The 23,636-nt window shown below is 45.2% G+C and overlaps 1 protein-coding gene across 3 annotated transcripts in view; it reads right to left on the bottom strand.

Moving 5' to 3' along the window:
- The window catches only part of LOC308191081 (neural-cadherin-like), a 49,604-nt gene that overhangs the window by 19,902 nt on the left and 6,066 nt on the right, over positions 1-23,636 (bottom strand). For 2 of the 3 annotated variants that reach the window (XM_080583091.1, XM_080583093.1), the window contains exons 2-17: positions 18,905-19,099; positions 18,252-18,477; positions 17,167-17,371; positions 16,672-16,783; positions 13,430-13,679; positions 13,098-13,240; positions 11,434-11,606; positions 10,947-11,115; positions 9,857-10,027; positions 6,462-6,634; positions 6,169-6,336; positions 5,243-5,492; positions 3,017-3,144; positions 1,964-2,150; positions 1,665-1,808; positions 654-937 (exon numbers count right to left, since the gene is read on the bottom strand). In XM_080583091.1, coding sequence (XP_080439217.1) covers positions 654-937; positions 1,665-1,808; positions 1,964-2,150; positions 3,017-3,144; positions 5,243-5,492; positions 6,169-6,336; positions 6,462-6,634; positions 9,857-10,027; positions 10,947-11,115; positions 11,434-11,606; positions 13,098-13,240; positions 13,430-13,679; positions 16,672-16,783; positions 17,167-17,371; positions 18,252-18,477; positions 18,905-19,099 — 2,978 coding nt within the window. The remainder of the gene's footprint in view (positions 1-653; positions 938-1,664; positions 1,809-1,963; positions 2,151-3,016; positions 3,145-5,242; positions 5,493-6,168; positions 6,337-6,461; positions 6,635-9,856; positions 10,028-10,946; positions 11,116-11,433; positions 11,607-13,097; positions 13,241-13,429; positions 13,680-16,671; positions 16,784-17,166; positions 17,372-18,251; positions 18,478-18,904; positions 19,100-23,636) is intronic. The other variant, XM_080583092.1, reaches the window with a different exon arrangement.

Raw genomic sequence — 23,636 nt, 5'->3', positions numbered from 1 at the left:
AAAGATCATGTTTAGACAGGCTAATATATTCTTCTTCCCATTATATTTTGGGAAGAGGAAATAACTCCAGAAAGAAGCAAGTGGGAATAATAACAACAGATCTGCTGAGCATATGTTTCTTATGAAACTCTTCAGAGCTGTAATACAAAGACAAAGAGGGACTTTCTCTCAGAGTGAACAGAAGGCTGCGGGAACAGGGTGGCCATATATCCAAGCTAATTATCAGCACGGGACAGAGGACTCTCAGCTCCACAGTCAAAGAGCATCCCCTGATTATTTTTATTTGGCAGTATAAGTGTAGCCAAAGAATCTGTGAACTTATACACATGAAGTACAGATGCTAACCACACTATTCATATACAATTCCTCAAATACACTTTCCCTTGCTTTGTAGAGGAAAGCTAACTTATTGTTCAACATTTCTGCTGGTCTAGGGAGTCCATCACACAAATTCAGCCAGACTCTCTTTATTCTCTTCTTTGCAGAAAGTTGCTAGCAAATCCTAATACCAGGGCTTACCCACTCTGATGATACTGTCTCTTTGGATTTGTGGGCATGGATGGCACTGAGCCATTCTGTGTGTGTGAGCGGCTCAACCCTGGGAAAAAAATTAAAAAATCAGGTTTTTCTCTGCTGCATGAAAAGCACTTTACCTTTAGAACAAACGCAGGCAGATCTGTGAGTTCTTCCAGGACACTGCCATAATACTCATTCTGAGTGAAGACTGGTGCTTCATCGTTCTTATTCACAACATTGATGATGATAAGAGTGTGATTTTCCCACTTTCCATCAGATGCTACAAGCCGGAGCTCATAACGTTGTTCTTGTTCATAATCCAGTGACTGAACAATGAAGACAGTTCCAGCCTCAGGTTCCACATCAAAAACTCCTTCCGCGTTTCCTGATGTGATCTGGTACCTGAGTTTGGCATTTGCACCTACAAGAGAAAGCAAATGACCACAACCTGCATGCTCCCTGAATGCTCAATTCACTTGTACACGGCGGACATGTATCCAAGAGCAACCTTATTCACCAGGAACAGAGCAGGCTGTTACAATGTCTGTAGGAGATAAAACAGACACATATACAAACAGAATGAGCCATATATGTAATTTAATGTTTTTTTTTACGGTAGATTGGGCATAGGGTCTGCATTTGTGTCCACAAATATAATTTGTAGTCACAGACAAGTCCTTGTTTATTGGTAATGAGGGAATCGTGTGCCTTTAATTTATATGTTGTGCATTCACTTGCTAACAATAAAAAAGTAACATACTATTAAAATATTAAAAGCTATTTTTCTTTGTGTTTCCTAAACCTCCTTCCTCAAATGCCAACATTCCTTAGCGTTTTATTTTATTAAATTTTTTACCACTGGATGGTGCTAAAATATAACAGCATTGCTCTACTTCAAGAGAATCCACCTGAGAAGAATATTCTGCCTGTACAATAGTAGTTGTTTGCTGAAAAATGTTTAGGAATAAAAAAGAAAATCATCTGGTGCTTCAGGTTTAATCTCTATTCACTTCTACAAATGTTTGAAGTGCTCCGTTGTCTCCTGAACACAGAAATTTGTTTGCCCAAGAGGGAGGTAACCCTACATACAACACACAGGGATAATAAGAGGACTTACAAAGAAAGACATGGAGGGCAGGTCAGCTCACCTTCATCTTGATCATTTGCTGTTGCCGTCACAACAGGACTTCCAACGTCCCTGTCCTCATCTATGCTGATCTCATACACCGACTGAGGAAATGCCGGGGCGTTGTCATTCACATCACTGACAAAAATCCTTACGTAGGCTGTGTCTAAGGAGATGCACGACAAACGTGTAGACTAAAAATGGCAAGGGTGGAACACCTTATCATATTCTAGACAGCTGACACATCCCCAAGTCTAGAAAAGGTAAGGAATTCAGTCTCTGATATCTTTTACCAAATACATAATTTGTTACTAGTTTTACCTGTGTTGGGCTGCCCATGGACACCAGGCCTAGAAGATTCTGAAGAGTCCTGAGACTGAACTTCAATCAAGTAGGAGGCTCTTTTCTCTCTGTCAAAAGATGCATGTGTGGAAATAATTCCTGTCTTGCGCTCAATGGTGAAGAACCTGTAGTCCTCACTAGCATCTTTCAATATAAAGTAGTGAACCTAAAAGGTAAATAGGTAAGGGAGGTTGCATTTTCCTCTTTCATTTGTACGGCCGAGTGCTGCGACCTCTCCCTTCCCCAGTAGCCTCCTGGGCCTCTCCACAAGGTGGCAACACTCTTAGGAAGGAAGTTTGTCTAGACAGAATTTTTGAAGTTGTTTGCCCATTTCAAAATAAAAACAAAAAGAATTCTCAAACAAAAGAACAGCCAGACCAGTCATATCAAATCCCATCAAACCAGTATCTCATCTCCAACTGTGGTCAGTAGGAGACAGCTCAAAAAGATCATGAAGACAGAGAAAGTGGGGAATGACCTGGGGGTCCCTGGTGCCTCCCCATCTTCTACCAACCCACTGTGCTTCTGGTAGCAAAGAAGTGGGGCTAACTGATAGAACAGTTTGGGTCCTGTTCAACAGGTTATTCTGCCTCATCACCCCACCACCACAAAAAAAACCCTCGAACATGAACAAATCAAGACCTTCACTGATGAAAGCTGTCCATTTTTTCTCCTTTAGCAAAGGTTTGGCTTCTTCCTCTGATAAAAAACCAAAACATTTCCACCCAGGCACAGTTCCACCACATTGGTTACTCCATAGGAGCTGCAAAATTAGTTACAAACCAGCAGATCTCTACCATCCAGAATTCTCTCTCAGAAGATTTTATAGGATTTTTGGAAGAGGCTTAGGAAAATGCACTGAAAATGCATGATTCCTTCATAACACTGCTTTTTTCTAGGGCCAGGTCACTGTGACAATGATGGCCAAATGTGACAATGAGGTTCCCTGTCATCTGCTGACTGTGCACTCTCACTGATTACTATACTAAAACTTGCCTACTGGGAGGAAAAGAATTGGATGTGAGGTCAAACCTCTCCGTGTAGACCAGAATCCAAGTCTGTAGCTAAAACCTGAACCACAGATGTGCCAACATCAGCTCCTTCTGGCACGGACACCTCGTAGTTGGAAGACATGAAGAATGGCACGTTATCGTTGACATCTGCAAAAGAAGATGATTGGGACCATGGTGAGGAAATGTTTGAAGGCTTTTAGAACAACATCTTCATTTATTCAGTTTTTTCCCACAGCCATAATTTTGCTGAGAAAAAGAACTCACATTGTTCATAGTAAGAAGCAATCCTGCTTTTGCTCTTCCCATTTTCATGGCAGCTGTCAGAAGGCATTTTACAGGCATTGAGCGATTTCTGAGAGAGAGTGGCCTAATCTCAGATAAGATACTAGCTAACAATTTGACCAGCAGTCTTACTATAATAAATCCACGAACGCCAGGACCGGGAGGCCTTTTGTTCCCAGTCTGTAAAGAGCTGGTTATCTACTGAAACCTACAGCAGAACCACTCAGAGTAGTTAATTTCAGCATTTTATTATGTGTTGATTGACATACAAAGAAAATTCAAATTGCAGAGTCTAGTCTTGACAAAGAATGTGTGTCAGACAGTCTTTCTTGGTCTTTGCAGGGCAGGACAGCCAGAGCTGTGTTAAGCTGTAGGACCTAATGTTTATTTAGGAGGCAGCTGCACATTAGCCTCCCCTCACCTAAGCGCTGGCTGATGTTCACAGGAGCAATGCTGATCTTCTCACTCTTGTCATCCTGCTCTATGCAGTGGGATGCTCCCTCCCATCAGCTGCATCGCGTGCTGACAGTGCTTGTTTTGTGGCTCTGACAGAAAACTGACTTTCTGGAGAGAATGGGGCTAGGTGAGCTAACAAACTGCAGCAGCTAATCACTGGATCCAGTGCAGGAGGAGTGGCAAGGAGCCTGGAGAAAAGAAAGGGCTGCCCTGGTAGTGGTCATCTGCAGCCAGATCAGATTGGACGCAATGCAAAGCTGCATTGTCTTTCTGTCAGTGCTGGTCTTGCTTTTCTTCCTTGCCTGACCCTTGGAGAGAGCTAAACTGGAGAAAATATGTTCAGTAATTTGATGGGCCAGCTTTTGATGCATTTTCTCCCTAGAAATGTTGTGTAGGAAGAGGTGAGCACAAGACACAGGCAGGGGATCTATGACAGTACTGACTTGGTCAACCCACGATAAATCCAACTGGTGTTACTCTTTGTAAGAGAATTACACCCAGAAATGTTACATATTCCCTTAAACCTGTTTGCACTTTTCCCTAAAAGCCACATTTTAATAAGCATTCTTGCTTGTGAGTAGAACAAAGTTTCTAATAAATTCTGCTACCAATAACTGCGCTGTCTGAAAAATATTCTGGGACAGGGTCCACAAACTACAGCGAGGCTCAGGCCCTGTCTTTAAGCACCCCTGCCTCACAGAAGGGTTTTTGCATTAGTGGACTGTGGAAGACAGGACAACACTGTGGTAAAGTGAAGCAAAAGCGTTAGATTCCTATTCAAATTACCACTTAGGTCTTTCATTTCAATGGTGGTGACAGAGACAAATGTTTTTGCCAAAGACTTCACTTATTCTTATTTTGAACCTAAACGACTACAACGTGTCAAAGAAATTCCACTAATGCTTCAAAAGGCAGAGATTAAATTTGGACTTAGTTTTATATGGTTCTACAGGAGTACAGCCTTACAAAGAGATTTCACTGGAAGGTGGGTTAGGTCAAATCTTAGAAAATTCTACCTGTTGTAAGAACATTTTCATTCCTACAGTTTTTACCTCAATGTTACATAGAAAATTCTGAACATAAAAAAAAAAAAAGCCTAAACATATCAACCACAAAAACAAGCTATCTGTACTGTTTCTCTTTCTATAGCACAGAAAATTTCCAGTGATGCACATCTCCTTTCCATAGCTTGGGGGCATTTACTAGATTTCTCCTCCTATCAAAATGAAATCTTTGTATTTATGTTTATAAAAGCAGGTACTAGGATTGTGTAAAGATTCACACAGCGCATTTTTACATTATCACATTTCCACATTTCCTAGTTATACTTAGAAACTGTCTCAAACAGACTTTTAAATGACCATACAACTTCCTTTTGCAGCATAGAAATGCACAGAGTTTATAGGTGTTTTGTAATTTCATGGATGTTACTTTAATTTGTGGTGTTACAGTAAAAATAACAACAGTACTGCTCTGAATGAGTTGTTCTAACAACAGCAGGGCTTACCTGTTACATTAACACAAACAGTGGTGAAGGAAGCTAGAGGGATCATTGCTACGTTTTGTGCCCGGACTCGCAGGGTGAAGAACTTGGTTGTCTCGAAGTCAAGTGGTTCAGCGACCAGAAGAGAAGCAGATCCATCGGCTCTGTTTGGCTTCAGGTAGAAACGAACTGGCATGTTTGTTTCTGGAACTTGACCCTCCTCCAGGTTATACGTAACCCTGGGATCACCAAGAGGGGATGTGGCTTTGATGGTCTAAAGGAGAAAAGAGCCACCACATACGGTGATGAAGTGCAGGGTTGCAAGTGTGCAGTGTTCAGTTTGATGGGGAGAACAGTGCATGCATGGCTACGATAACAGACAAGAGACAAACAGTTTACTTCCATTCTGAACAGCTGAGTTTCCTTGTACAACATTTAGGCTTGCTGCAGCTCTTTAACTGACAGCAAATTTACCTGCCTGTAACATTTGGCCTGGAGAAGAGAAGGCCCTGGGCAGACCTTACAGCGGCGTTCCAGTGCCTAAAGGGGGCTACAGGAAAGCTGGGGAGGGACTCTTTGTCTGGGGGTGTAGGGATAGGGCAAGGGGGAATGGCTTTAAACTAAAAGAGGGGAGATTTAGATTAGATATTAGAAAGAAGTTCTTCACTCAGAGGGTGGTGAGGCACTGTCACAGGCTGCCCAGAGAAGCTGTGGATGCCCCATCCCTGGAGGTGCTCAAGGCCAGGCTGGATGGGGCTTTGGGCAACCTGGTGTGGTGGGAGGTGTCCCTGCCCATGGCAGGGGGCTGGAACTGGGTGGGCTTTAAGGTCCCTTCCAACCCAAACCAGTCTGTGGGTCTGTGGTTCCAATGCAGACACAGAGAAAGCAAAACAGAGGAAGAAGATGAAACGAACATAAGAGGGAGGGAATTAATCATACTTTTAACGTACCACTATCCTGGTGTCACGGATGGTGTTTTCGGGGATTGTTACCCAGTATCTGCTCCGCTCCCACCGGGGCAGCTGGCTCAGCGCGCTGGTGATGGTTACGGTCAGCTCCACAGTGCTGCTTCTGTTGCCTCCATCTGTTGCTACAACACAGCAACTAATGCGAGTGGCCTATGAAACAAAGAAAATCGAGGATATTTGCAAAGCGTTTTGTACAAATCAAGAGACTGCACTGAACCCTCTGCGATGGGTGTGAGGGGTTGGGGCTGCTCAGTTCCAGCAGGCAGTGACGCTACCTGGGAGATCAGGCGGTTCACATACACCCAGCCCGTGCTGGGGTTGATCTGGAAGTACGCCACTTGATGCTCCAACATCGAATAAGTGATGGCCGCGTTCACGCCTTGGTCGCTGTCATGAGCTGCAATATGGAGGAAACTCGTCCCCACTGGAGTGTCTTCGCTGAGGAAATCTTTGAGAAGACAAAGTTATTGTCAGCAGGTCTGGTTGTGATTTACTGAGCTGTGTAACAGAAACGCTCCTGCACATAACAATCAATAAACGTGAGAGAGATCTTCACAGGTCAGTGCTAAGTGTACAGCACAGCCCTGCCCTTTAGATAACTCTCATCTCAGGTTTTAGTGGTAATCTGGAAGAGACTGAGGACGTGGGCCTCCCTGTGCCACTTCCTCGCTCAAACTAGCATTTCAGAGCAGTTCATTTCACAGCAAAGCCAGGTTTTCCCAGTGCCTTCTCAATCAGGGTAACACACAAAACCTCATAATTCCCATCAGAGGAGATTAAATATTTCTGTAGCAAGGCAGGTTACGAAGTATTGTCAGTAACAGAGCGTCTACATTCTTCTTTCTTTCTTTCAGGTTTCCCTTCCATGCCAGGTTGTTAAGCAAGCTGTTGGTGAAGCAGATTTGTTTTTTCCCAGCTAAGGTCTTTGCTTAAAGCCTTGCTGGGCTGGCTGTGCCTGGGGGTACACCCCTAGCTCCCCTGCAAATCCAGCAGTGCTGCCCAGCCACTTTCTCACCCTCTCGAAGACCACAGTTTTGCCAAGAGAGATTATGCTCATCAGGAGATGGCTAAGTAATTGCTGGCATTTAATTTATCTTTTGGTGCAGGCCATCCATGACCACGTCAGCTCCACGTCCCCGCTAGCCTCTACCAGGGCAGGGCTGGGGACTGTCACCCTGACAGCTTCTGGGTGCTGCTGTCCCTCTGCGACCACGTCTGGCATCACGAGGGGTTCTGTACGATCAGGATCAATGCTGAAGGTGAGCGACAGCATCCCCACGGGGAGGCAGGAGGTGATCACAGAGCATAAAGCCTTGGGTCCTGAGGTCTCACTCTGTGTTTCCAGCAATCGACCTGCAACAGAGGCTGTGTCTTTGTGCCAGTGATCCTAGGCAGACCAACCCTTCACTGAACCTGCTTTTAGAGCCGTCATCTAAAAATCTGCCAGAAAAAGCTGCACAGTTGAAGTACACAGTGCCCAGAGGAGTAATTCATTTTGTCTTTCTGATTCCTAGCAAGGACGCCAACAAAATCATGAGAAATAGTGAGCAGTTCTACTTCAGCATTTTTGAGGTGGGAAAATCAGCATTTCACACTATTTATAAAGTGTTCTGCTCATGTCTTCTTTTTTTTCTCCCTTAATATCTACAATCTGTGGCAACGGGGCAGTAACACTGCAAACCACCACAACTCCATGAACACAAAGTTGAGCTTTAATTAGCTGCTCTTATTCCCATGACATTTAATTGGCCTAGGATTCATGTCCCTGGTATGTCAGTGCAGCCAAAGCTACTCTCAGAAGAGATTTACTGGTATTAAAATAGATTAATGAAAATGGAATTTATTGCTAAGAAACACTGTAAAATACCCTTTCGTTGTGTTTAAATTTATACTTTTATAGTCAAATCCTGTTAAATCACATTGTGAAAAAAAAAACACATTCACAATTCCTTGGAAGGGTCATTCTCTCTTATTTCATGTACTTCTACTTGCTGCTGGCATAACTAGCAATTACTATGCCATCCGTGCATAGAGATAAGCAGTTGTTTAATGCCTGCTTTCCATGCAGATTATAAAATACATGGCTTAAATGCGGGATTTGACCAACATCCTAGTGCACAGGAATCAAGAACCAGCAGTTTCCAAGAAGAACAGGAACCTATGACTAATGGCACTTGATCTCGTTAGAGAGGAAGCTATTTTTAATTCTGTGATGTACAAACATTGATTACTTACGTATACATGCTGGAAAAGTGCTACACATAAAGTGACCTCATTATCTGCATTTTCCCTGTCCCAAAGGGCTGCCTACGCTATAGGACCTTTGCAGGTTTCCTGCGTTCATGAAAAAATCCCACAAAAATCCACCTATTCCTTGGAAATGCCGAAGTCATCATAACTACCAAATGCAACCTTTCAGCTTCACTTCTTTTGAAAACAATCGCAGGCAGCTTCACCTGAAGAACATACTTGAAGGTACAGTAGAAAGGTTCGTCTTTGCACAAACATTACTTTTGTCTCAGAAACTTCTCTGCTCTGTTCCTCCCCAGCAAAGACCACTCCCACCTGAATTCTCCGTGCTGCTACAGCCAGGTTTACAGAAATCACTGGTGGAAATGCAGAAATTGCTATTCCCAGTTGGCACATTTTAACCAATTTGGTGCTTGATGTTAGTCACTATAAGATACTCTAAAAGGTGTAAACCAAATTTATTTCTGTCTTTGTGTGTACCTCTAATGCACAGACATATATTTATTTCCTAGTAGGTCACTTCTCCAAGCTAAAGTCCCGCTGTACAAGCATCCAACCTCTTTTTGAATCCTTAAATGCTGGCCTGCGATGCTAGAGACAACACACTTATGAGCCCTCTTCGTTTTAATAAGACATTGGTCACTGCTTTGCCCTATGTGACATTTCCACTGAACAGTCAAAACCTCCAAAATGGACTTGCTGTCACACACATCATCAGCCATTTTTTGCCATTTTTGGTGAGGCAATTATGCAAGAAAAGCCTGTCACAGTTCATCAGCTAGGAAGTATGCTTGTCATGTGTGGATGACATGAAATGTACCGAAGTGCAGGACTCTACTGGAGAAGCAGCAGCTGAAGGCAAACCAAAGACTGTTGAAAAGCACATTGTATGGGGATGAAAAATGGAATGGCACCAGGGCAAATGGGAAAAGCTAGCTCAGGAGCACAGGGAGGAATCAGGGCTCACAGCCAACTGCTGGCTATAAGCCAAGGATTTCAGGCTGTCTGACAAGAGATAAACACAACTCCAACCTATTTGAGCTGGGGCACTGGATCAAAGAGACATAGATGATGACTGCTCTTCTCACCAGGGTCGTTGACTTCCCAGCTTTTGTCATGTTTTGTTTCAGGGGATGCTGAATAAAAATTCAGAGTGCAGAAAAATGAGGCAGGGAAAAGCCACAAAAGAAAGGGATCAGATCTGCCTGGTTCGTAGGACTGTAAACTGTCAGTGTTTTTAAGAGTATTGCAATAAATAAGACACTAATGACATTGATTAATTCTGCATCCTTCCATTGACAATGAAATAAGCAGTAACTGGCTTAGCCAGCAGCAAAGACTGGTCACCTAAAAACTGACCGTCATTATTAGGAACTACTAAACAGGTTCACGTTGTGGTAGTGGGAAATACATCACTCACACTGATAGCGACTGTTCTCAAACTTGGGATCGTTGTCATTGACGTCAGCGATAAAGATGGTGATCTGACAGACGCCGATCAGCGGCTCCTGCGCTTGGTCGGTGGCGGTAACAGACAGCGTGTGCTCTCTCTGCTTCTCACGGTCAAAGCTCTGCGTGGTGGTGATGACCCCTGGGGACACAGACACCGCGGGACTGAGCCTGCAGAAAGGGACCAGCGCTGCTCCCGCACAGGAGGGAGCTACAACTGCACGCAGCACAACCCTAAAGCTCAATCCCTGGCCAACCCTGCAAGGCAGGGCTCGGACCAGACCAACTACAAGTCCTGCCTCTCCTCTCTTCGCTTGCCAGACAGCACCAGTGGTCAGCAACCTTCTCGAGAGACGTCTCTTAGGGCTATCGCACTGCTAGTCCAAGTAACTGAGTATTTGAAAGATAGCTCATTATTGCTCTGGGGAAGAGTCACACGAGTCTTAAATGATGTAGTCAAAGCCATCCCCACAGCGGGAACCAGAGACTGCCTTGTTGAACAGATTAAAACAGGGTAGAATCATGCAGCTCAGTTAATAAATTGAACATTTTTCTCCCTGTCTTCAGCTTTTCCTCTCTGATGACCAAGTCTCTCCCTGTCTCGCCTCTTTTCTTCTGGTTGTGAGACTTTAAAGTGGCCTTTTTGGGACCCCTTCCAGACCTCCGTCTGCACTATGCTCGAGACGAGGACTCTGCTTCCCTATTGCTGGCTCCTCCAGTCTACTGGGGAGTCCTGGACACCAACACACAAATATCCCACTTGACTGTTTTGACTACAGGAACATCAGCAACTTTTATAGCTCCTTCACCTGAGATGCATCAAGACTGTCACTGTCCTCAGAATAGCTTTTTACCTTCACATTGAACAGAGGTTTGTTACGCTACTCAATTTGCCATCTAAGTCACTATCATCTTAACTGAATCTATATGCATGGTTACCCACTTACTCTATTTTTTTTTCAGTATTTATTTTTTAAGCTCTTACGGCTAACCTACTGCGGCACTCTCACTAGAATACAACAGCATTTTCATTTTACCTCAGTAACCTGGAAGCCACTGACCTGTGTCTGGATCAATGCTGAAGCCCAGGGAAGCTCCGTCGCGGTGCATGAGCCCATACTTCACCTCTCCGTTAACGCCGAGGTCTGCATCGTAGGCTTGCACCTGCAGCACGTACGTCCCTGGAGGCTGGTTCTCCAGAACCCAGGTGCTGTCACTGTAGTAAGTGCACTGAAAATAAACCCAAAATCCAGCCCTATGTATTACACCGAGCCGCATGAATTAGCTGCACAGTGGCAGCACATTGGGGAACTCTGAAGAAAATCACTTCTCTTACTTACAGTCACAAAGAATTCAAGCTCTAAGGGAGAAAGAGGATGGAAAAAAGAGAATGAAGACTTTGCTCTTTAAGCGTGAAGAAATGTGTTCGATTACAGATTCATTCAGCTTTACAGAGCCCCTTCAGCCCACCAGCTATCATAGGGAGCCAAGAAGGATTTGTAAGTCCAGCTATGATGGGAAAAGAATATCTGCAGAAAGACATCTTACCTCTCTGAAGACAGGCCTGTTGTTATTTACGTCGTTAACTCCTACAATAACCTCAGCAAAACTGCTGAGAGGGGTGGGCCCCCCCGAGACGTTGTCATCTATGGCAGTGATGTTCAGTACGTACTGCGGCCCTTTCAGGCTGGGCAGCGGGCTTCGGCGGAGCTTAATGATACCTGAATTCGGAAGCAAAGTGCAATTTTGTTTTACCATGCAAACAAACAAACAAAGTCAAGAGAGCATCACATTTCTCTGCCACTGTGTTTTTGGTTCAGTCTGTATTTTGGTTGCAAAGTACAGGATTCAGTCTTCACTAAATCACATCAGTCATCACATCAGATCACACAGTCCTGGGACCAGGGCACCAAACGTTGGTGATATTCAAGTCAACCACGAATATCAAAGAGGTAATTTTAGCTGATATGAAGCATCTGCACTTGCAGATTATATGAATATGGTGATTCCTTATGACTTTTGACATACAGGTGAAGCTGTAAATACAGACTAGACAGTATCATAGAATCACAAAGTGGTTTGGGTTGGAAAGGACCTTAAAGATCACCTAAACGCAACCCCCTGCCATGGGCAGGGACACCTCCCACCACACCAGGCTGCCCAAAGCCCCATCCAGCCTGGCCTTGAGCACCTCCAGGGATGGGGCATCCACAGCTTCTCTGGGCAGCCTGTGCCAGGGCCTCACCACCCTCTGAGTGAAGAATTTCCCCCTTATATCTAATCTAAATCTATCCTCTTTCAGTTTAAAATCATTACCCCTTGTCCCACCACTACAGGATCTTGTAAAAAGTCTCTCTTCATCTTTCTTATAAGCCCCCTTCCAGTACTGGAAGGCAGCTATAAGGTCTCCCCAGCACCTTCTTTTCTCCAGGCTGAGCAACCTCAGCTCTCTCAGCCTTTCTTTGTAGGAAAGAAAATGTTGCACCCTTTGTGTGGCTGCCAGGGGAGAGAACTTTGGAGAAGAAGAATGGACATAAAAGGAGGGAGATAGAGGCCAGGTGGAATTTTTCTGTGATATCTTGTCTTCCCTGAACACATTCCACATTGCCAAGTGGGGCTGTCCTCATGTTTAAGAACCAGTGTTATAGCTAGAAAAGGTAGTGAAAAAATATTTTTTCCCCTCAGTGTTTTTAAAATGTGTTTGCTTTGTGCATTCAACAAATGTACCTGCAAAGAAAAGCCAGTCAGTTACTTCTCTTTTATTGAGTAGTACCATGCTTCACGAATAAATGCAAAGATCTAAGTGGCTTAAGGACTACTGCTGAGGTAAGGTGCCATTTATTACGAGACAGTAGAAACTAGACTACTCACTTGGCAGCCCTGTATTGTATTTAGTTTAAGTAAAAGCCATTCTCTTTTTAGGATCCATTTTCTCCCATGCTGAACTTGAATTTGGTGTATGGAAATTAAAATAGAAGAGATTGCTTAGAATTAATACATACAATTTTATCTTCCAAATTTGTATATATGAGGCAATTGCTGTAGACCAATGCTGTAAAAGGGACAGAAAAAAAGGGCATGCACTTAGAAAAAAAGTTACAGGAAAATTAACAATGGAATTTTAAAAGTTGTTCTGAATCTCTGCCTGAGAGTAACCTGAAGATAAACCAGAGACTTGCATTCACTTATAACTGTCGTAAAACCTTTCTTACCTTTCTGACTATCCAGTTCAAAATTGCCCTCCTCATTACCTCCAGCAATTAGGTACAGCACCCCATCTCCATCAGGGTCTTTGGCCCGGACAGTGGCCACCAAGGTACTGGGACCAGCGTCTTCTGAGATGAAGGTTCTGTAACTGGTGCACGGAAGGGAGAAATTGGAGGGCATTTAGTACCAGCTTCTAAAGCCTTTCTTCATACACATTACCCTCTGGTCTCACTGGGCCTTACGGATGTACAAAAAAAACCAAAAACCTTTAGCCAAGTGTTATCAAGGTTACACACAGCATCTGTAAAAAGCAAAGCAGGCATTCAAGGTGGCTTACGTGGGCTGGGAGAACACAGGAGCCTCGTCATTCACGTTGGCCATTCGAACACGCACGGACGCAGTTCCTGTCCGAGGGGGATGTCCTTTATCGACAGCTATCACCACGAACTCATACATATGGTTTGCTCGCTCAAAGTTCAGCCTCCGGTTAGAATTGATGACCCCGTGGCGCGTGATGGAAAAATCAGTGCTCTGGACGAAGTAGGAGATCTCCGAGTTGGAGCCAGAGTCGCAGTCTGTGGCAAGAACTGTTAGGGAACACATTTAACATGCTGCAGCAGGGCTTTGGTTATGCTATTTCCTACCTAGTAAACTTCAGATAGGTTTTTTTTTGGAACAGACATCATGCAAAAGTTCGTAAAAAGCCATCATAAAAGTCTTATTTGCAGTAGGAGGCTGGGAACTCGGCAGGAACCTGGGACAAAACAAGCAAGACAGCACCACCCCGGCCTGGCTGCTCGCTGCAGTGCCCTAAGAGCACGGCAATCCCAGCACTGCACCCTGCTTCGTGCAAACAGCAGTCAGCACTGGTAATTAACACGCAATCAGTATGCACATTGTTCGAGCATTATCAGTCACAAATTGTGTCCTCGCTCTCTCTGGGGATGCTGTTCCAATTTAATTAGCTCCCAGCTACGTTATAGCTCAAGTACTTTCTAATTACCTGGCGCTTCAAGGTATAGAGTGCTTAAACATTCCTCCCCGACAAGTGTTTGCTCAGTACTCACGGTGTCCCATCTGCTCCAGAGCAGCAAAGCAGCAGAACAAAGAGCTAGAGCTTACATGTTGTATCAAAAGTGATTTGAAGAGCAGGAGCTCACCTTTTCAATTACCCTGCCATTTTTCTAGCCAGACAGCGAGGCTTCGCCTCATACCGGTATTAAACCACCTCCTCATTTGACCAGGAGGATACGATTAGGGCCATCTCAGCACTAAATTAGTCTTGTGGAAGGCACGGAAGTGATGCCAGTGCATGTAACAAGCACATGGACAACCTGACAGACAGCTCTATGAGGTGAAGAATCAGTGACCCATAATTATCAGAATACTAACTCAAAATAGGAACGGAGAAGAGCAAGATTTCAAAAAGAGCAGTGAAATACTGTGTTAGTTACTCAGGAAACAAACAAAAACAAAAAACAACCCACAGCAACAAAAAAACAACTACCTCTGCTTTTGGAAAGTTACTCATCTCAGTATAAAAGGTCATTCTTGTGGTTCTAATTTCCTGTTTAACATCTCCAAATCCATTTACAAAAGCACATTTTACATGCTCAATGATCATACCTTTTTTTTTTCTTTTTTTTTCCCCCCTGACAAATAGGGAATGTGATGCTTGCACGTCACACAGCCATCCCTTGCTTCCCAATAGCAGCTGGGAGTTCCATTCCCATTCCATTCCATCCTGCAAACTGATCTGCACTGCAAATGCATTTTGAGGCTCATACAGCAAGCGCAAGCAGGTCTGTGCTAGCTCTGCCCGTGCTCTGAGCTATCTCAGCGCAAGCTAACTACAGTCCAAAGCCTGGTATTTTCACACACACTTGCCAGCTACAACTCTAAGCCTTGCTTTGCTGGCGCGGCTGAAGTTCACTGTCCCCTGCTGAGCACAAAGCTCTGCGCTTTTCAGAGCATCCTCGTTTGTATCCAGGCATCCTAAAGCACGTGCAGTGAGCATCAATCCGCCTGTAGTGTCGAAGCAGACAGACTGACTGTGTTAGCAAAGCATCAACACTACAAACACCACACAAGCCAGCCTTCCAGTGTGCTGAAATAAAAATGTTTGATGACCAAACCCTGCGTTTACATCACCCACAGGTTTAACAAGTGGCATAGATCACTGTTTTACCCCGTATTTACCATAATATACCCCATAATTTACCCGGTATGGCAAGACAACCAAGCTGGATGCACTTATAAACCTTTCTGCAGAGCTCTGCCATTCTGCTTGATTTGGACGTGGGGCACACATTTTTTTCCCGCAGTTGGGTGAGTTTTAATCAGCTTTACAAGTCTCACGGAGAGAACAGCATTCGTCTTTTCAAAGGAAATCACATGCTTGGGAACTTCTAGCAGTTAATCGTTCTGATCAACTGGCAACTTATTTCTTCCCATGAGCCATTAAACCAAAAAATGAGCTGCAGCAAGCGGTGAGCTCTCTTGGTAAGTTTGCAGGGAAAGCAGTCCCTGCAGCCCTGCTATCAGCATGTCGCCACGCAGGGGAAACAAAGCTTCTTACCACCCCTGTGTCCTGCACACGTTCAGCTTCAAATTCAGGAAACGTACATCCTTGTCTTCAAAAGACACGTCCTAGATGTGAACATTTTCACTAAGTCTTGCCTTGGCGCTCACTCATTTTACAGAGTTCATCACCACCGTGAGGTCTCAGCCTGCACTCCCGTTACCTGGCACCTGCCCGTGCTTTGATTTGAATACTAACAGCGAGCACACGTGCGTTTTCCTGGTTTTAGGCAGAGCACATCTGTGTCACCTGTCACATCATGATGGGCTATGTCAGACCTGGAGACATCTTCAAAGATGAAAAACAGAAAAACAGGTTGGAAAATGGACTTTTATTCCTATTTTTCTTGGACTCCATACAGTGAGACAAAAGGTGCAGTGCCATCCAAGTTCAGTCCTTATTTGTGCAGCCACAGGATTTTGAAAGTGACTGTGAAGTTTTGGTTGGAACTTGGGGTTTAAAATTATTTCCAACAGCTCCATTTTTTCAAGTGGATAATATTCTGAAAGAGGGTGGGTTTAGATTAGATGCAAGGAAGAAACTCTTTACTCAGAGGGTGGTGAGGCACTGGCACAGGTTGCCCAGAGAAGCTGTGGATGCCCCATCCTGGAGGTGTTCAAGGCCAGGTTGCTCCCAAAGCAGCACCTCTGCCCCCCTTGTGCAGATGCATCAGCTCAGGGCTCCCTGCATCTCGCTGCATCACCAGCTCTCTCTGGTGCTGCTCTGCCTCGTGACCCTTACCCACACTGATTGCAGCAGCTGCCCCTGGACCAATGCATTCAACTCCACCCTCCCCTTAAGACACTTACAAATCTACTTCCAGGATACCTGAAAAAGCCATCTACAGACCCCAGGGAAGCCTACATTTTACAAAGTAAAGTCTACATTTTACAAAGCTCGCCGTGGAAGAGCATTTTCTCATGGTAGAAATGTGAACCTGTAACACCAACTAATGGGACAGACAAGAGTGAAGCGAGAGGTACTGGGAAGGTGCTCACCTTGCAGAAGAGATGTGCCGACAGGAATGGTTTCAGGAATGTTGTCCCTGGTGTAAATGGAGTGTTGGAACTCAGGAGAACAGTCGTTTTCATCCGTGATATGGACCATGACCTGAGACAAAAGGACACCTTGAGAAGGAATATTGGTTTCTACGCTCAGGAACACGTGCACCTCACCCTAGATATATGCTGGGCATTCACTGGAGGTATAAGGATGGGACATTAAGCATTTTCTCACACTACAACACAGAGAAATGTCATCTCCTCCACTTCCGAGCTGATGGGAGGCAAAGCCAAAGCCAAACAAGTATTTCATTTAGCCTAAATGACCCCAGATCAGAGCCCAGACTTCCGCCTTGATCATAAGACATCCTCCCCGCCGAGCAGCATCTCTCTTCACGAATTTTCTGGACTATCCATGCATGTAACTCATTCAGCTCATGAGGTGATGGAGCTGGACAGGACAGCGGGTGGCATGTGAAGCGATTCCCATACCTCGGTCACGCTGCTCAGCTCGCTCTCAGCTTCCGTGGCTTTCAGGAGGAGGTGGTAGAGGTGGTGCTCGCCCTCGTAGTCCACGGGCTGGCTCAGGTGGAGCTCCCCGCTCCCCTGCCTGACGCTGAACAGCCCGCTGGGGTTCGTCAGCAGCGAGTACGAAAGGGGCTGGCTCTGGAAGGAAACAGCCTCGACCACTGCTATTCTGTAAAGAGGGAGAGATTAATCCTTCGCTTCAACGCTACAAGGAAAGATGTCGGGTGGGTAGCTAGAAGAGTGAGGAGTGGACGGTAACAGGTGGATTCAGGCTGGAAGTGCCTGTGCTACAGGAAGCCCCCTCATCTCTCACCAAGCTGATCCCTGACACAGCAGAGCTGGGATAAAATGCTTTTCAATCCCCTTCTAACACGAAATCCCCTTTTCTTCCCCTATGTACTCTTTCCAGGGCTTTACAGGAGTTACTGTTCTGTTTCAGTTGTATAGATAACTGCTACACTTCTGACTTTCTCTGAAGCTTTAGATTAAGAAAAGGAGTTGGTTCAGATGGATAGGAAAAGCAGTAAGCATGGGGCCTTTCCAGATGCTGCTGTCCCCCCCCCAGGCAATGAAATGAATGCTTGCCTTTCTACCATGACTTATGCTCGGAAGCTCCATCTCTCACAACAGTCTCTGGCCAGCATGACAAAACACTCTAAGGCCACCTTAGCAAAAGCCCCAGGGAGGGAGACAGATTTCTCTCCACCCCATTTGGTCTCTTTTAAGGAGCAAGTGGCACATCTACAGCAGCTTTTCCTATTTCACCAGCTTATTTGGAGATTTCTTATTCCTTAAATGCCCTACAGTGCAGCTCCACCTGCTGCTGGGTACCTTAAAACCCCGTGCTGCTCTCAAGCAGCTGAACAGACCCTCAAACACCAGAAAAAAGATCATTTATTTTAGAAAGCACATCACATTTATTATATTGTAATACACAAACACACATGCATAGCCCTGAGAAGTAAAAACAGGAAACATCCCTTTGTTGGGCTCCGTAAAGTTCCTCCCAGACAGTGGTGAGGGAGGTCAGCTGACAAAGCAGGACTTACTTTTCTCCCGCCAGAGTATTTTCGGGGACAAACACGCTGTAGGACATGTTAGTGAACTGCGGAGGCCGGGAGCCCGCCAGGACGGAGATGGAGGCATAGGGGCTCTTGTTGCCGTACTCGTCCGAGGCTTGCACGGTGACCACGTACTCCTTGTTCCACGCCAGAGGCAGCCCCGTCGTCCTGATAACCCCAGTGTCTGCATCTACCTGAAATCGCTCCTCACCACCTGCCAACGTACGCAAAGCTGGTGTGGAACATGCCCCGCAGCAAGAGCGTTTGCATCTTCAGTGTTTTAAGGTGAGCTATCCTCAAATCGTCTACCTACATCCTTGCACGTGCTTATTTTTCCCTTTCCTTATCGCTTACTGTGCTGTTGGCTGGTGCAGAGTAAAAGAGACAAGACTGTACAAAAACCAGAGCCTTAAGCTAACTGTAAGGTTGCAACCAATTTCAAAACAGAAGTAAAGCAAAGCGAGGGGCAGAAAGAAGATTCCCCTCCACATATCTATTTTACCGAAAGCCTCCCACCTTCGCTGTATCTTGTGTCCCCCCCACAAGGGATAAAACCTACCGACTGAAATGATAAAGTGGGAAACTGATAAGGAAAATCTGCAACTTGGCAGATGCTTGCCGTTTTTTCAGACTGGACCTACCTGCAACCAGTGCGTAAGTTAGGCCAGCGCTGGTGTTTTCGCCGTTACTGTATCGTGCAGCGAGCTGGTAGACGAGGGTGCCTTTGCGGGCGTCTGGATCAACGCGTGCCAGGTAGGGGTACGGGTACATGGCCCAGGACAGGAGCTCCTCCTCTGGGGCCAGCAGGGTGACGTGGCAGAGGTACCAGTCGTCGTCTGCAAGAGATGCACACACTGCTGGCAGCTTGTTCGCAGACCCAAGTCGAGGACTCGAACTGCACTGACCGAAGTGGGTTTATAATGGAAACCTTTGGGAAGCTGAGAAGCAAAAAACATGCCTAAAGATCACACCTGGGAAATAACGGTGGTTATTTTGTTTACATCCCCTCTGGGAAAACCATATGAATGTAGAAGAGATAGCACAGCATGCGGGGATGTTTCCGAAGCGCTCGGATCCACGGCGCCAAGGCTGGATGCTCACACAGCGCCGCGCTGGGCTCTCGGTGCAGGAGTTACAGGGGCAGGGCAGGGCCAGCAGCTCCAACCCACCGCTCAGCCCTGCCCAGGGAATCTGTGCCCGAGAAGCAGTTCCTGTCAGCCTCCAAATCGTGGCTAAGGAAGTCTTGTAATCTTCAGGACTGAAACACAAAATTAGTTTCTAATTACCCGTTTTTTCCTCAAATTAAAACAAGTAATTGCCAGGAAACACCCGGTGCACTGAATAAACTGATAAGCTTCCATCTCAAATATCATACCAAAAAATAGTGGTTCTAGAAAGCCCCTATATTCTTGTGCTATAAATTTGCAATTTTCCTTACGAATCACATTTTACAAGAGTAATTTTTTAAAATGTAATCAAATCGACTGAAAACTATGAAAAGATCAGTGTGTTTTGGTAGAAACAAAAAGGAAAAAAAACGAGGGGGGGGGCTCATTTCTTTAGGTTTAAGTTGCCTTGAGGTTGTAGACCTCCCTGCAGACACAGCAGTTACTGAGGCAGCAAAGTAAAATGCTTGGCGGGCAGGCAGCTTGCACAAAATCTGTTTGTCTTTAACATTACACATCACCACGAAGACTGGGGGGAATTGTTGCCTATTTCCAAGATCCTCCTCGTTGTGTTTTTTTTATTCCCCCCTTTCAAGCACTGTTCACTTCTCTCGCTCAGATTTGGTAACACATCTTCCTCATAAACCACCTAGGAAATCATAAATCAGATTTCTCAGACCTAGCAGTTTATCAGACTTTTTCCCAACTAGATGTTGTATGGCTGCAAGCCACTCTTGTGTCCCTAGTTTCTAGTCGTTAGCCTTGACTAACAACAGAGATTGTTTTTTTTTTTGGTTTGTTTGTTTTGTTTTTACCATTCCAGCTGCTTTTGAACACTCCAGTCATTGCTCTTCAGTTATGATCAGTCCCAGGTACTCCAGTACTACCTAAGGATGGACCAAGCATGGGTGTCATTCTCATAAAGCAGCTCTAAAACAGCCCTTAGCACCAAAACACCTGCAGCCCAGTCCTCACCAGCTACACAGCATGCTAGAAGAAAAGCTCTGGATCTGAATAAAATTAAGACACATATGGACATGGCTTGTGAAGACTCTTCAATGTGTATTTTTGTGCCTTTCAGAAATTGTCCCCAAATTTCAATATACATAGGAATAATGCATTTAAAGAGTATTTAAACTTACAACAGATGTCTTATAGGAATAATTAATCTTTAATTAGCATTCATCGCTGGTTTTACAAATGCCTGTGGGCCCACAGAAGTGATATTTACACAGTCATGCTGCCAGCTGTGCCCACTCTCTCCCGCCCAAATGGCCTTTGAATCCAGCGGCTGCTTTGTTCCTACAAGCCTTAGGAAAGCCAGCAGGGATCCCAAATAATGGTTCGCTCCGAGGGAAAGGAAAAGAGAAATCAGTTTTCACGTGGTCTTGATGAGCAGACTGGTGCAGTTCCAGTGCGTCACGAAAATGACGGGTCAGCTCCACACCGAACACTGATGAGAGATTGTAGAGGGTGAAAGTTCTGTTAGTGAACAGATCGGTGCCTCAGAAATACTCCTACGGCTTGGGTACAGTGCTCAGGGGTATCATATCCCCCACAACACACTACCACACCTACTGGGCTCCATTGCAGTAAGGAGGTACGGCCATATCTCGAAGGCAGGGCAATATCCTTCCCATCGGAACAGATGCCTGTTCCGTACACACAGCATTTGTTTCCTCGGCCAAAACCTTCGCCAACCCGCCTGATGTGAAGCAAATACATCCGTAGTTGTAGGCACAAAGCACTCCTTACTCTGCTGGCACCAAGTGCTGTTGTCAGGTCCTTCCATCAGCAGTATGCAAGCAAGAAGAGCACAGTTACAGGAGCAGAACCTCCTCCTTTCCATGAGCCCATTTCCTAAGGTGATGTTTTTAAACGTTGTTCTTAAATTTTTATGCACCAATTGCTGTGCTGGCACCGAAACATTAATGCCTGCACTGAAACGCCTGCAAGGAAGCCACCAGCACATGAGTGAGGACAGCCTTCAAAGGGGAGCAGAGAGGCATGGATGGGATGAAGATCAGCTCCGCTTCAGGATTGTATTTCCAAAAGCAAAATCTGTTTGCACACTTGCCTAGGTACGAAGGAATGGGCAAACTACCTGTGCAAACTGGATTTGGGGCATCCCATCCTGCAGCACCAACATCAGCCACACGCTGTGCTCGTGGGGTGTGGGGCAGTGGTGAGGGCACACAGGGATATTTCTGGCAAGGTGCAGCTTTGATCTGGGTCTGAAACAAATTTTAAGTGCCTTCCTGTTGCTTTAATACACTGACATTTCACAAATATGAAATCCTAGGCTGTATAAAGAGAGTTACCAGGCTGCTGTTAAGGATAAAGGGCTGCGTATTCTCCTTTGGAGATCTCTGCTCTTCTCTTTATCTTGTTACAACAAGGCATCTATTTAAGTGATGAGAAATCCTTATGCACCTTGCTAGGAATACTTGTAACAAACTTTACATTTACCTCTTCACTTTTGAAGTTTTTTGCTTGTTTTTGATCTATAGACATTACCCCACATTCTTACCACTTATTTATTGCCTCTGGGTCACTATATATTTTTACCGTGAGATTCTTCCAGAGATACAGACAGACAAGGTAACACAATAACCTTCATCCTGGAGCTTGCTGTTTTGTCTAATGATCCCTGGTCGTTGAAATAGTTTTACGGTTCAAGCAAATCAAGCCTTTCCTCTGCTGGCACCTGAACTTGAAGGCATAGCAGTGGCATCCACATATGGCTTTAATCAGTCCGATAGAGGGAAGAGAAAACAGCAGCGTGACCTCCAGTCCCGGCTGCCAGGTCAGGTTTCTGCTTCTGGGCTCAGGTTTGGTTTGCTCTAAAAATGTCAGGGGGTGCCAGGAAGAAATGGGCCGTTTTTGCATGAAAAAACTAAGCTGTATCTTCACTGGAAATCAGAGCTGGCAACGTACAAGGTTACTCATTAGCTTTTACGGAAGCTGCATTAAGCGGATTAAATGGTTTTCCCTTCCAGGTGGGCATACTGGTAGATGTGTTTTTTCTGTCAGAAAGCAAAAAGAAATCAAACTGCTTGATGTTTGAAAGCACAACGTGGGCTAGGTGCCTTTTCAGGAACTTCAGGATTTGGCAGATGCCTTTTTAAAAACGTAGCTTGCTGTCAGTGAGTCGCACGGCTCGCTGCTTATCGGGCTCTGCCTACGACACCCCTGCAGAGGAGCGGGTCCACAGAGCCCTCTCAGCCATGAGGGCAATCCCATGCCCATCACTGCTACTGCTAAGTCAGGATTCAGAGGCTGCAGTACTCCACACTCACATTTATTTCAGTATTTCAGCGCTAATACCTCATCTTCTAGGACTACAGTGAGACAGTGCTCTGTGTTACTGCCTTTTCCTTGAAAACAAAAAGCCAACACACAAACGTCACTGGAGAAGCAGCACCCATTAAAAGCCTATTTCCACTCATACCATTTTTACGTAACACATGGCAATTAGGGAGGGTCTGATGGCTTTGTTTCTCGTTTAATGAGAGGATAAAAAGTTGGGCGCATGTCCCATAGTATTGATTGCTGTGTCACCCACTGTTAATTATATTTGGTAAGTGGCATGAGGAGAAATGAGGAGCAGGCACAAGTTAATTCTGCTTGGCTTTGGACAGTTCACCAAGTTTTTTCAAATGAGAACAAGATGCTTGAAGCCTCTGAATCTTTAGTTGTCTTCATAAGCAGCTAGAAAGAGATCCCAAGTTCACTACTGTACACATTTAGGAGATAGATAGTTTTTATTTTAAAAGTGGCTCAAAGGAGCAACTAAATGACCTTGTCCCACTTGATCATTGAATTCCTTTCTCCCTGAGGCTCATCTCTTGTCAATACTTTATCGGTGCACAGACAGGAGTAAAAATACATTGTACAGCACTGTATTGGAGAGGACAGCACGGTTGATTTATACAATACTGCCCACAAGGTTATTTGCTTTCGTTAGGGATAAGCAAGGCAGTCAAGGAGCATGCCACCCTCCCGGCTTTGTCTGTGGCTTGACTGAGAAGTTCTGCCTTGAATGTCAGAGGGTTTTTTTAAGGTTCGGGGCTGGAAATGCTGCCCAGCATTTTCACCGTGCTGCTTCCCAGCTGCGCAGCCCAGCGCTCCCCTGTGCGAACAAGTCTCCCGAACAGCGCTGGGGTTTGCAGCCTGCACACGACGGAAAGGAGCACGCAGCCCCAAG

This window comes from Anser brachyrhynchus (genome assembly GCF_964034855.1).
Source record: "Anser brachyrhynchus genome assembly, chromosome: 2".
Taxonomy (NCBI): domain Eukaryota; kingdom Metazoa; phylum Chordata; class Aves; order Anseriformes; family Anatidae; genus Anser; species Anser brachyrhynchus.
The sequence above is the reverse complement of the archived record's forward strand: the minus strand, read 5'-3'. Positions and strand labels throughout refer to the sequence as shown.